The sequence below is a fragment of the Manis javanica genome, chromosome 17 (genome assembly GCF_040802235.1).
Source record: "Manis javanica isolate MJ-LG chromosome 17, MJ_LKY, whole genome shotgun sequence".
Lineage (NCBI taxonomy): Eukaryota > Metazoa > Chordata > Mammalia > Pholidota > Manidae > Manis > Manis javanica.
Window position 1 is genome coordinate 52,913,513 of NC_133172.1, and position 13,490 is coordinate 52,927,002.

The 13,490-nt window shown below is 42.6% G+C and overlaps 1 protein-coding gene across 3 annotated transcripts in view; it reads right to left on the reverse strand.

Moving 5' to 3' along the window:
• Window positions 1-13,490, reverse strand: part of LOC108383505 (ATP-dependent RNA helicase DDX19B) — a 29,254-nt gene continuing 15,764 nt past the window's right edge. For 2 of the 3 annotated variants that reach the window (XM_037025231.2, XM_037025232.2), the window contains exons 6-12: window positions 13,345-13,447; window positions 12,673-12,787; window positions 2,681-2,858; window positions 2,075-2,312; window positions 1,380-1,542; window positions 718-909; window positions 1-303 (exon numbers count right to left, since the gene is read on the reverse strand). In XM_037025231.2, the coding sequence (XP_036881126.2) occupies window positions 242-303; window positions 718-909; window positions 1,380-1,542; window positions 2,075-2,312; window positions 2,681-2,858; window positions 12,673-12,787; window positions 13,345-13,447 (1,051 nt within the window). In that variant the 3' untranslated portion in view covers window positions 1-241. The remainder of the gene's footprint in view (window positions 304-717; window positions 910-1,379; window positions 1,543-2,074; window positions 2,313-2,680; window positions 2,859-12,672; window positions 12,788-13,344; window positions 13,448-13,490) is intronic. The other variant, XM_073225465.1, reaches the window with a different exon arrangement.

Here is a 13,490-nt window from a genome sequence, read left to right on the forward strand (position 1 = left end):
TCGAAAATGTAAAATTTATGTGTATTCACGCCTGATCTTCAAAAGTTGTGTAAACAATGTTTTCTACCATCCCCCATCATTTGCACAATTTTTGTCAAGTCCAAACATAATTTAGAATGAGGTAGGTAGTTCCTCTCTGCTCAGGCCTCCATCCTCATGGGGACTGTTGAGGCCTGTGCTGCGAGAGCACAAGGCTCCAGGGTAGCAGGAGCGCGGGGACACCAGGGACTGGCGGAGCTGCTCAGTTGGCGATTTTCTCAATCTCGTCCAAGTCATCCGTGTCCAATCTTTCTATTTTCTTATCTGGGGAAAAGAGAGAGTTCAAAGAGTCAGCAACACGGGCCAACGTGCAGACATAGCCCTAGGGAAGGAAGGCGGCTGTGACAGGAGACACACAGCTCTCCGCCCTGCCCAGGAACATGCCAGGCCTCCGGCCCCACCGATCCTTCCTTTACCCCAGAGGCTTCTGCTGCCTCAGCGAGGGTCAGAGCTGCAGGCGCCCCCAGCCTGGCCAAGGGGGGACAGTTCTTCAAGTCCCTGACCTTGAACTCTCCAGGTGTGCTCTGTGAGAACTTCCCCAGTACAGGGAAGGAGGGGAAGGTGCACAGGGACAAAGGTCTCTCTGGGGCCCAGGGGAAAACTTAATGCTTCCTGCACTTTCCCTTGGCCCTGCCCTGTAAGGAGAGGGCCCCAGCGGGCACACTCCCAAGGACTCACTGAAATGCTCCTGGATTCTGTTCAGGATGTTCATGCTGTGCTTGCTGTCCACCATGTTCACTGCCAGCCCCCTCTTGCCAAAGCGGCCCGTGCGCCCGATCCGGTGCAGGTAGGTCTCGTTGTCTGGGTTCCCGTCCTTGTCCACGGGAAGGTCAAAGTTGATGACGACAGACACCTGTTCAACATCGATACCTGCAGGAAGGAGAGTGCGGAGGACTGAGGACAGGACACACAAGTCACTGTCACCCCGAGTCAGGCCCACATGCCACCAACTTCAGGTGGCAGGACCAGTGGCCCGGGCCAGCTCTGGGACCTGGGGACAAGGGGACGTAGTGGAACCCAGAGGAAAGCAGCAGAACTTTGGCAGGTGCTAGCAAAATTATGAAGTCAGTAAGAGCCTCTGCTGGACGCAAGCATTGGAGACGCAGCTGAAACCTCACTGGGCGCCCCACGAGGGGCAGGCGCCCTTCTGAACAGTCAGAGATGCCTGTGCGTTCCTTCCACCAGGTCAGGACTCTGGGCTTTGTGGGCATTCTTGCTAGCGAGAGAGAGGAATGTCACCATGAGCCGCACCCCATCTCCCCCAGACCATCTGAGTGGCCGGTGTGGGAGGATTTCTCACGCTACCCAGAGCCTGGGGACAGGACACGCTCTCTGCTCACCGCGGGCGCACACGTTGGTGGTCACCAGAACCTTCTCTTTGCCCTCGCGGAAGCGCTCAATCACTGCAGCCCTCTGCTCCACCATCATTTCTCCGCTCAGCAGAGCCACCTGGTGGCCTTCTTTTGAGAGCTCTGCTGCCAGCCAACTGGCTGTTTTGCGTGTCTGAAGTGAAAAGAATTGTTTTAAATGAAGATACCTGTAAAAAAATAAAAAAAGCAAACATCTGCAAAAAAGTGGCATGTCGCCATTAAAAGACATGAAGGCCCTGCTGAGTTCAGTAGGCAGGTTAGTCTTACCAATGTCCAAAACAGAATTCAAGCCATGTGACTTCTTTTTGGATGAATTACTTAAATGATCTTAGTGTTCAGCTAGGAAGATATGGTTTGAACCAAAGATCTTCATTCCTAAACAGTCTATATTCTTAATGTTTTAAAGTTATTCACTGAATGTTATTTGGAGATTTTTCCAAGTTATGTCTAAGAAGTGGGACCAAAGAAGGTTCAATTCTTCAGTCTTTCTCTTATAACTCATTACAATGTGAGGAGAATAAACCCTGGGGCAAGTGGAGGTGGTTCATCATTTCCTTTCTGGCAGAGGGGACCTGGTCCTCAGCATGAAGGTGGGGGTGAGGCTGGGCAGCCCCATCCGGCATCACCCCTACCCCAAAAGGCCAGCTGCCACCGCCACCACTCACATGGCAGAAGATCATGGCTTGAGCAATGGTGATGGCCCCGTAGAGGTTACACAAGGCCTGGAATTTCTCATCCCTGTTATTGCACAGGACGTAATACTGCTTGATGGTGTCCAAGGTCTCCTCCTCGCGCTTCAGTTTGATGATGTTTGGGTCTGGGACCACTTTCTGGGCAAAATTCCATACCGAGTCTTCAAAGGTGGCAGAGAACAGTAGCATCTGGCAGTTCCTGGGCAGCATCCTGTGAGGGAAGACCCAGGTATCTGGCATGACCTCGAGGCTTTCCCTGGGAGGGCCCAACCCAGCTTCCCTGGCTTAGATGGCCTACGTCCCCAGGGAAGGCGCAAAGGGGAGAAGCGCAGGGAGGCAGAAGCAGACACGGGGCAGGGACGGGCGCCGGTAGAGTCCTGAGGTCTCTTTCCTCCACCGGAGGCCGGTGCCGACACAGAAATGGCCCACTGAACAAATGCTTCTGCAGGTTCTGAAAGCCAAGAACCCAGCAGGAGGGAGAAGAGGCCCTGGATACAGCAGGAGGAGACACAGAGAACAGGATGTGTACGTGCGGCCCAGGAGGCTGAGAAGTCCTCCCGCAGGCCCCGCAGCTCCTACCTCTGGATGCGGATGCTCTGATCCTGGTGGCCCTGAGTAGCTATCATCACGTCAGCCTCATCCAGGACGAACACCTTGATCTTCTTGGGGTCGATGAACTTGAGCTTGGCGCACCAGTCTAGGACAGTCCCAGGGGTGCCAATGACAATGTGCTCACTGATCTTCTGGCCTCTTTCCACTGTGGAGACAAGATGTGTTTGGTGGGTATGTCCATGGTAAAGCCAGCTTTCCTCCTGAGAAATTCTAAAGCTATGATGTATTTTAATGCAATTGTTTTGATGTCTGCATTAATATATATTTTAAAGAAAGGTTAGGGTATTACTACAGTATTAATGGACATAAAGAAATTGGACAATGATGCTGAGAAAACATAGTGAACATATAAACAATGAGGTGAAAACCTCTTCAGTGACATTCTTTTTCTTTCTCTATAATCATCCAATTCTCTTTCAAGAATCTGTTACCTTTATTTTTCTCTGTCAGTATCACACCCCCATCCACTCTGCTCCTCAGCTGCCCTGACATCTACATCAAACAAGTCAGTTGCCCTTATGGTCCCACTGCCCAGGACAGTAAATAGGATTCATTATGACAGGTTTTGTCTTCTCAAAAAACACAAACTGCCTTCCCCAGATAAGGGCTGATGGACCTTGGCATATTCTTGATCCTGTGCAGTCTAAAACTGGTAAGAAATTGGCTTTTCATTTTGAATCAGATGATACTTTGAGATCTAAGTTTTAGTCCTTTAATTACAACTTTGACCAGACACACAGAAGCTCCCTCTAGTTACAGCCTAAATTTTGCCCTTATATGAATGTTGAGTCAATTCAAAGCCAACAAACACTGCTTTTCCTTATGTTAAACAAACCAGTTACTGCCCCCCTTAAAACATTTAGAATCTTTGCCATTCTAACTCAAATCCAAACTGTAACATTTTAATTGTCTTATGATCATCTTCTCCTAAATTTTATTATCTTATTTTTTTCTCTTTAGAGGTGATTTAAAAAGGCATTAGGACATTATACACAGAGTGGATTTTGGAGTCATAAAGTCACAGGTTTGTGTTAAAGATCCACAGGACTCAACCAAACTTTTAATAACACTTTTTGGAATACTTAAATTTTATTATAGGACATTATATGCAGAGTGGATTTCTGAGTCATGAAGTCACAGGTTTGTGTTAAAGATCCACAGGACTCAACCAAACTTTAACACTTTTTGGAATACTTAAATATGATTAGTTTGTTGCAAACAAAACGAGGAAAGATGAAAAAAGAAGAGTAGTAAAAATGAGATCCCACGAACAGACCCATAGACCAATGGAACAGTCTAGAGAGCCCAGATAAAAATCTAAGCATATATGGTCAATTAATATATGATAAAGGAGCCATGGATATACAATGGGGAAATGACAGCCTCTCCAACAACTGGTGGTGGCAAAACTGGAGCTACATGCAAGAGAATGAAACTGGATTATTGTCTAACCCCATATACAAAAGTAAACTCAAAATGGATCAAAGACCTGAATGTAAGTCATGAAACCATAAAACTCTCAGAAAAAAACATAGGCAAAAATCTCCTGAATATAAACATGAGCAACTTTTTCCTGAATGCATCTCCTCGGGCAAGCAAAACAAAAAAAAAAAGGAACAAATGGGACTACATCATGGCAAAAAGCTTCTGTACAGCAAAGAACACCATCAGCAGAACAAAAAGGAATCCTACAGTATGGGAGAATATGTTTGTAAATGACATGTCCGACAAAGGGTTAACATCCAAAACATATAAAGAACTCACATGCCTCAACACCCAAAAAGCAAATAACCCAATTAAAAAATGGGCAGAGGATATGAAGAGACACTTCTCCAAGAAGAAATTCAGATGGCCAACAGGCACATGAAAAGATGCTCCACATCACTAATCATCCGGGAAATGCAAATTAAAACCATAATGAGATATCACCTCACACCAGTTAGGATGGCCAACATCCAAAAGACTAAGAACAATAAATGCTGGTGAGGATGCAGACAAAGAGGAACCCTCCTACACTGCTGGTGGGAATGTAAACTAGTTCAGCCATTCTGGAAAGCAACATGGAGGTTCCTCCAAAAACTAAAAATAGAAATACCATTTTACCTGGGAATCCCACTCCTTGGAATTTACCCAAAGAATACAAGTACTCAGATTCAAAAAGACATATGCACCCCTATGTTTATTACAGCACTATTTACAACAGCCAAGATATGGAAGCAACTAAGTGTCCATCAGTAAATCAATAAAGAAGATGTGGTACATAAACACAATGGAATACTATTCAGCCATAAAAAAGAAACAAATCCTACCATTTGCAACAACATGGATAGAGCTGGAGGATATTATGCTCAGTGAAATAAGCCAGGCAGAGAAAGACAAATACCAAATGATTTCCCTCATTTGTGCAGCATAACAGAGTAAAAACTGAGGGAACAAAACAGCAGCAGACTCACAGACTCCAAAAAGGGACTAGCGTTTACCAAAGGGGAGGGGTGTAGGAGGGCAGGTGGGGAGGGAGGGAGAAGGGAATTGAGGGTTATTACGTTTAGTTCACATGGTTGAGGGGTCACGGGGAAAACAGTGTAGCACAGAGAAGGCAAATAGTGACTGTGGCATCTTACTACACTGATGGACAGTGACTATAATGGGGTATGGGTGGGGACTTGATAATATGGGTAAATGTAGTAACCACATTATTTTTTCATGTGAAACCTTCATAAGAGTGTATATCAATAATGCCTTAAAAAAAACATATGTACCACTAAGTTTATTGCAGCACTATTTACAATAGTCAAGAAATGGAAGCAACCTAAGTGTCCATCAGTAGATGAATGGATAAAGAAGATGTGGTACATATACACAATGGAATATTATTCAGCCATAAGAAGAAAACAAATCCTACCATTTGCAACAACATGGATGGAGCTAGAGGGTATTATGCTCAGTGAAATAAGCCAGGCGGAGAAAGACAAGGACCAAATGATTTCATTCATCTGTGGAGCATAAGAACAAAGCAAAAACTGAAGGAACAAAACAGCAGCAGACTCACAGAACCCAAGAATGGACTAACAGTTGCCAAAACAAAGGGGATTGGGAGGGTGGGTGGGAAAGGAGGGATAAGGGGGATTAAGGAGCATTACAATTAGTACACATAACGTGGCGGGGGGGCATGGAGAAGGCAGTATAGCACAGAGAAGACAAGTAGTGACTCTATAGCATCTTACTATGCTGATGGACAGTGACTGTAATGGGGTATGTGGTGGGGACTTGAGAATGGGGGGAATCTGGTAACCACAATGTTGCTCATGTGATTGATACAAAAATAAAAAAATAATAAAAATAATAAAAATATAAAAAGGTCCTAGAGTTTACTGCCAGGAGTATTCTATAACATTTTCGTTCCTCTAACAATGTTAAAATGAAGTTCCAGAATGTGGAACAATTTATAATCAAATCTGGTTTGGTCTATTCAAAATGTCAAATGTAATGGATGTGCGATAAAGGTGGGGAAAGTATGCTAGATTAAAAGAAACTTAAGAGTTAAAACAACGAAATGAAATGCATATACACCAGTTCTGTCTTAGTTCCAAAACAAAATAGACATAAAGAAATACCTTTTTGAAGAGGGGGAGCCAAGATGGTGGCATGAGTAGAGCAGCGGAAATCTCCCAAAACCACATATATTTTTGAAAATACAACAAATACAAGTCTTCCTAAAAGAGAGACCAGAAGACACAGGACAACAGCCAGACCACATCCACACCTGCGAGAACCCAGTGCCTCGCAAAGGGGGTAAGATACAAGCCATGGCCCGGCGGGACCCGAGCGCCCCTCACCCCAGCTCCGGGCGGGAGGAGAGGAGTCGGAGCAGGGAGGGAGAGGGAGCCCAGGACTGCTAAATAGCCAGCCCTAGCCATCCGCACCAGAGTGCAGACACAGTGCATGTGTGGGGTGCTGGAAACTAGGGAAACAGGACAGTCAGGTCTGTGAGCCAGTCCCTGCAGCCAGCGCCCCTGGGACAAAGAAAAGCGAGTGCTTTTTGAAAGTCTTAAAGGGACAGGGACCCCACAGCTGGACGGAAGCGTCCTGGCACACTTAGCCCAGCAGCTTGCAATCCCAGGGAACTCTGGGCACCCTAACCCCCTGGGCAGCAGGGCAGCTCGGAGGGCCCTTATGGAGATAAACAGCCTCCCAGCCCTTTCCCCTCCTACGCAGCTCTGCCATATTGGACAAGCAGCCCGAGGCGGGCCACGCCCACAGCAACTGCAGAGCTAAACTCCACAGCAGCCGGGCAAGAATCTGCGCGCAGCTGCCCAGCACAAGCTGCTAGAGGTCGCTGTTCTCCCAGGAGAGGAAGACCACAAACCAACAAGAAGGGACGTTCTCCCAGCCATCATTTGTGCCAGCTTTGCAAACTATCTCTATGGCCACGAAAAGGCAAAAGAATTTGATAGAGACGAAAAACACAACCCCTGAGAAGGAGATAGACCTAACCAGTCTTCCTGAAAAAGAATTCAAAATAAAAATCATAAACATGCTGATGGAGCTGCAGAGAAACATACAAGAGCTAAGGGATGACATCCAGAGGGAGATTACAGAAGTGAAACAATCTCTGGAAGGATTTATAAGGAGAATGGATAAGATGCAAGAGGCCATTGATGGAACAGAAACCAGAGAACAGGAACGCACAGAAGCTGATGCAGAGAGAGATAAAAGGATCTCCAGGAATGAAACAATATTAAGAGAACAGTGTGACCAATCCAAAAGGAACAATATCCACATTATAGGGGTACCAGAAGAAGAAGAGAGAGAAAAAGGGATAGAAAGTGTCTTTGAAGAAATAATTGCTGAGAACTTCCCCAAACTTGGGGAGGAAATAGTTGCTCAGACTATGGAGGCACACAGAACTCCCGAGAGACGGGACCCAAAGAGGACAACACCAATACATATAATAATTAAAATGGCAAAGATCAAGGACAAGGACAGAGTATTAAAGGCAGCCAGAGAGAGAAAAAAGGTCACCTACAAAGGAAAACCCATCAGGCTATCATCAGACTTTTCAACAGAAACCTTACAGGCCAGAAGAGAATGGCATGATATATTTAATGCAATGAAACAGAAGGGCCTTGAACCAAGGATGTGGTATCCAGCACGATTATAATTTGAATATGAAGGAGGGATTAAACAATTCCCAGACAAGCAAAAGTTGAGGGAATTTGCCTCCCACTAACCACCTCTACAGGGTATCTTAGAGGGACTGCTCTAGATGGGAGCACTCCTAAAAAGAGCACAGAACAAAACACCCAACATATGAAGAATGGAGGAGGAGGAATAAGAAGGGAGAGACATAATCATCAGACTCTGTTTATAATAGCTCAATAAGCAAGTTAAGTTAGACAGTAAGGTGGTAAAGAAGCTAACCTTTAACCTTTGGTAACCACAAATCTAAAGCCTGCAATGGCAATAAGTACATATCTTTCAATAATCACCCTAAATATAAATGGACTGAATGCACCAATTAAAAGAGTAATAGAATGGATAAAAAAGCATATATGCTGCTTACAAGAGACTCACCTCAAACCCAAAGACATGTACAGATTAAAAGTCAAGGGATGGAAAAAGATATTTCTTGCAAATAACAGGGAGAAAAAAGCAGGTGTTGCAATACTAGTATCAGACAAAATAGACTTCAAAACAAAAAAAGTAACAAGAGATAAAGAAGGACACTACATAATGATAAAGGGCTCAGTCCAACAAGAGGATATAACCATTATAAATATATATGCACACAATACAGGAGCGCCAGCATATGTGAAACAAATACTAACAGAACTAAAGGAGGAAATAGAATGCAATGCATTCATTATGGGAGACTTTAACACACCACTCACTCCAAAGGACAGATCCACCAGACAGAAAATAAGTAAGGACACAGAGGCACTGAACAACACACTAGAACAGATGGACCTAATAGACATCTATAGAACTCTACATCCAAAAGCAACAGGATACACATTCTTCTCAAGTCCACATGGAACATTCTCCAGAATAGACCAAATACTAGGCCACAAAAAGAGCCTCAGTAAATTCAAAAAGATTGAAATCCTACCAACCAACTTTTCATACAACAAAGGTATAAAACTAGAAATAAATTGTACAAAGAAAGCAAAAAGGCTCATAAACACATGGAGGCTTAACAACATGCTCCTAAATAATCAATGGATCAAAGACCAAATTAAGATGGAGATACAGCAATATATGGAAACAAGTGAAAACAACAACAACACAAAGCCCCAACTACTGTGGGAAGCAGCAAAAGCAGTCTTAAGAGGAAAGTATATAGCAATCCAGGCATATTTAAAGAAGGAAGAACAATCCCAAATGAATAGTCTGTCACAATTATTGAAATTGGAAAAAGGAGAACAAATGAGGCCAAAGGTCAGCAGACGGAGGGACATAATAAAGATCAGAGAAGAAATAAATAAAATTGAGAAGAATAGAACAATAGAAAAAAAACAATGAAACCAAGAGCTGGTTCTTCGAGAAAATAAACAAAACAGATAAGCCTCTAGCCAGACTTACTAAGAGAAAAAGAGAGTCAACACACATCAACAGAATCAGAAACGAGAAAGGAAAAATCATGTCCCCACAGAAATAAAAAGAACTATTAGAGAATACTATGAAAACCTATATGCTAACAAGCTGGAAAACCTAGGAGAAATGGATAACTTCCTAGAAAAATACAACCTTCCAAGACTGACCCAGAAAGAAACAGAAAATTTAAACAGACCAATTACCAGCAAAGAAATTGAATCGGTAATCAAAAAACTACCCAAAAAAAACCCCCGGGACAGATGGATTCACCTCGGAATTTTATCAGACATACAGAGAAGACATAATTCCCATTCTCCTTCAAGTTTTCCAAAAAATAGAAGAGGAGGGAATACTCCCAAACTCATCCTATGAAGCCAACATCACCCTAATACCAAAACCAGGCAAAGACCCCACCAAAAAAAGAAAACTACAGACCAATATCCCTGATGAACGTAGATGCAAAAATACTCAACAAAATATTAGCAAACCGAATTCAAAAATACATCAAAAGGATCATACACCATGACGAAGTGGGATTCATCCCAGGGAAGCAAGGATGGTACAACATTTGAAAATCCATCAACATCATCCACCACATCAACAAAAAGGACAAAAACCACATGATCATCTCCATAGATGCTGAAAAAGCATTCAACAAAATTCAACATCCATTCATGATAAAAACTCTCAACAAAATGGGCATAGAGGGCAAGTACCTCAACATAATAAAGGCCATATATGATAAACCCACAGCCAACATCATACTGAACAGCGAGAGGCTGAAAGCTTTTCCTCTGAGATCGGGAATAAGACAGGGATGCCCACTCTCCCCACTGTTATTCAACATAGTACTGGAGGTCCTAGCCACGGCAATTAGACAAAACAAAGAAATACAAGGAATCCACACTGGTAAAGAAGAAGTCAAACTGTCACTATTTGCAGATGACATGATACTGTACATAAAAAATCCCTAAAGACACCACTCCAAAACTACTAGAACTAATACTGGAATTCAGCAAAGTTGCAGGATACAAAATTAACACACAGAAATCTGTGGCTTTCCTATACACTAACAATGAACTAATAGAAAGAGAAATCATAAAAACAATTCCATTCACAATAGCATCAAAAAGAATAAAATACCTAGGAATAAACCTAACCAAGGAAGTGAAAGACCTATACCCTGAGAACTACAAGACACTCTTAAGAGAAATTAAAGAGGTCACTAACAAATGGAAACTCCTCCCATGCTCCTGGCTAGGAAGAATTAATATAGTCAATATGGCCATCCTGCCCAAAGCAATATACAGATTCAATGCAATCCCTATCAAATTACTAACAGCATTCTTCAATGAACTGGAACAAAGAGATCAAAAATTCATATGGAACCGCCAAAGACCCCGAATAGCCAAAGCAATCCTGAGAAGGAAGAATAAAGTGGGGGGGATCTCGCTCCCCAACTTCAAACTCTACTACAAAGCCACAGTAATCAAGACAATTTGGTACTGGCACAAGAACAGAGCCACAGACCAGTGAACAGAATAGAGACTCCAGACATTAACCCAAACATATATGGCCAATTAATATATGATAAAGGAGCCATAGACATACAATGGGGAAATGACAGTCTCTTCAACAGATGGTGCTGGCAAAACTGGACAGCTACATGTAAGAGAATGAAACTGGATCACTGTCTAACTCCATACACGAAAGTAAATTCGAAATGGATCAAAGACCTGAACGTAAGTCATGAAACCATAAAACTCTTAGAAAAAAAACAGGCAAAAATCTCATGGACATAAACATGAATGACTTCTTCATGAACATATCTCCCCAGGCAAGGGAAACAAAAGGAAAAATGAACAAGTGGGACTATATCAAGTTAAAAAGCTTCTGTACAGCAAGGGACACCATGAATAGAACAAAAAGGTACCCTACAGTATGGGAGAATATATTCATAAATGACAGATCCGATAAAGGGTTAACATCCAAAATATATAAAGAGCTCACAACCTCAACAAACAAAAAGCAAATAATCCAATTAAAAAATGGGCAGAGGAGCTGAATAGACAGTTCTCTAAAGAAGAAATTCAGATGGCCAACAGACACATGAAAAGATGCTCCACATCGCTTGTGATCAGAGAAATGCAAATTAAAACCACAATGAGATATCACCTCACACCAGTAAGGATTGCTATCATCGAAAAGACAAACTACAACAAATGTTGGCGAAGTTGTGGAGAAAGGGGAACCCTCCTACACTGCTGGTGGGAATGTAAATTAGTTCAACCACTGTGGAAAGCAGTATGGAGGTTCCTCAAAATGCTCAAAATAGAAATAGGAACTCTACTTCTGGGAATTTACCCTAAGAATGCAGCACTCCAGTTTGAAAAAGACAGATGCACCCCTATGTTTATCGCTGCACTATTTACAATAGTCAAAATATTGTAACCTAAATGTTTATCAGTAGATGAATGGATAAAGAAAATGTGGTACATATACACAATGGAATATTATTCAGCCATAAGAAGAAAACAAATCCTACCATTTGCAACAACCTGGATGGAGCTAGAAAGTATTATGCTCAGTAAAATAAGCCAGGCGGAGAAAGACAAGTACCAAATTATTTCACTCATATGTGGAGTATAATAACAAAGGAAAACTGAAGGAACAAAACAGCAGCAGAATCACAGAGCCCAAGAATGGACTAATAGTTACCAAAGGGAAAGGGACTGGGGAGGATGGGTGGGAAGGGAGGGACTAGGGCGGGGAAAAAGAAAGGGGGCATTACGATTAGCATGTATAGTGTTGGGGGGCTCCGGGGAGGGCTGTGCAACATAGAGAAGACAAGTAGTGATTTTATAGCATCTTACTACGCTGATGGACAGTGACTGTAAAGGGGTATGTTGGGGGGACTTGGTGAAGGGGGGAGCCTAGTAAACGTAATGTTCTTCATGTAATTGTAGATTAATGATACCAAAATTTAAAAGAAAAAAAAAAAGAAATACGTTTTGGACAACTAGGGAAAAATGAAAATGGACTAGATATTAGTTATTAGAGAATCTGTTCATTTTCTTGGGTGTGATAAGGGTACTGTGGGAATGCTGAAGAATGTCCTTATTATGAGATGCATGCTATATATTATTTAGGAATAAAGAGCCACAATGTCTGCAATTTACTTTCAATTTACTGTAATTTACCAAAAATAGACATATGTGTATACAAATAAAGCAAATATGGCAAATATTAAGTTTTTTAATTTAGGTGGACAGCACATGTGTTCATTGTATTTCAACTACTGCATATGTTTTGAAATATTTCAAAGTAAGTTATTAGCGTAGTTAGGATCACATGTTCATACTCACATTTATTGCCTCGAACAGCGTAAGCTAGCTTCAGTTCAGGGTAAAATTTGCCCATCTGCTCTATCACTTTTCCCGTTTGAAGGGCGAGCTCGTAAGTCGGGGAAAGGCACAGACACTAGTAGGAAAAGAGTACAGAATGAGAATTTAAGGCTACCGCTCTCTTGAAATGGGGAATTAGCACTAGTGCTGCTTATTCTGCCAGCTGAGGCTGAAGGAAAGAATATGTAAATTAAAGTGCACACCATTTGATTCTTCAATAAAGCTGCAGAGTCATAAGCTAGAATTCTTAGGGGTCAGAACTCTGGCTGGGTAAAGACAGTTGAAAAGAGCTGTTGGCCACTGGAATACAAAACCCAACATGTAAGCAAGTGTGTGAAACCCAGCTGGAGATTAGCTTTCTTTGCACTTACGCAGAAAGCTCTCAGGACTGTCTAATAGAGGACAGCTGTAGATGAGGATGCCAGGCCTGTCAGCAGTATCCCAAAACTTGCAAACCATGGGAAGGGAACAGGATTTTTGCTGCTACTGAAAGATCAACCATACTGTTGGTGCTTAACTTAAGGGGTTCTCCTTTATATAAAAAGTAATACACAGGTTGGTTTTTAACCCATCAAATGTAATTTCCTTTCTAGCTATGTGTTAGCAGAAAATCCAGATTCACCAAGCCCTTACCTGGGGGTATCTGTTTGCAGGTTCTACTTGGCTGAGCATAGCCAACACAAAGGCAGCTGTTTTACCAGTCCCTGACTGAGACTGGGCAATTAGGTTCTGTGGGCTGCACAAGAAAACAAACTGTTTAGGAGCTTCAACATCAAGTA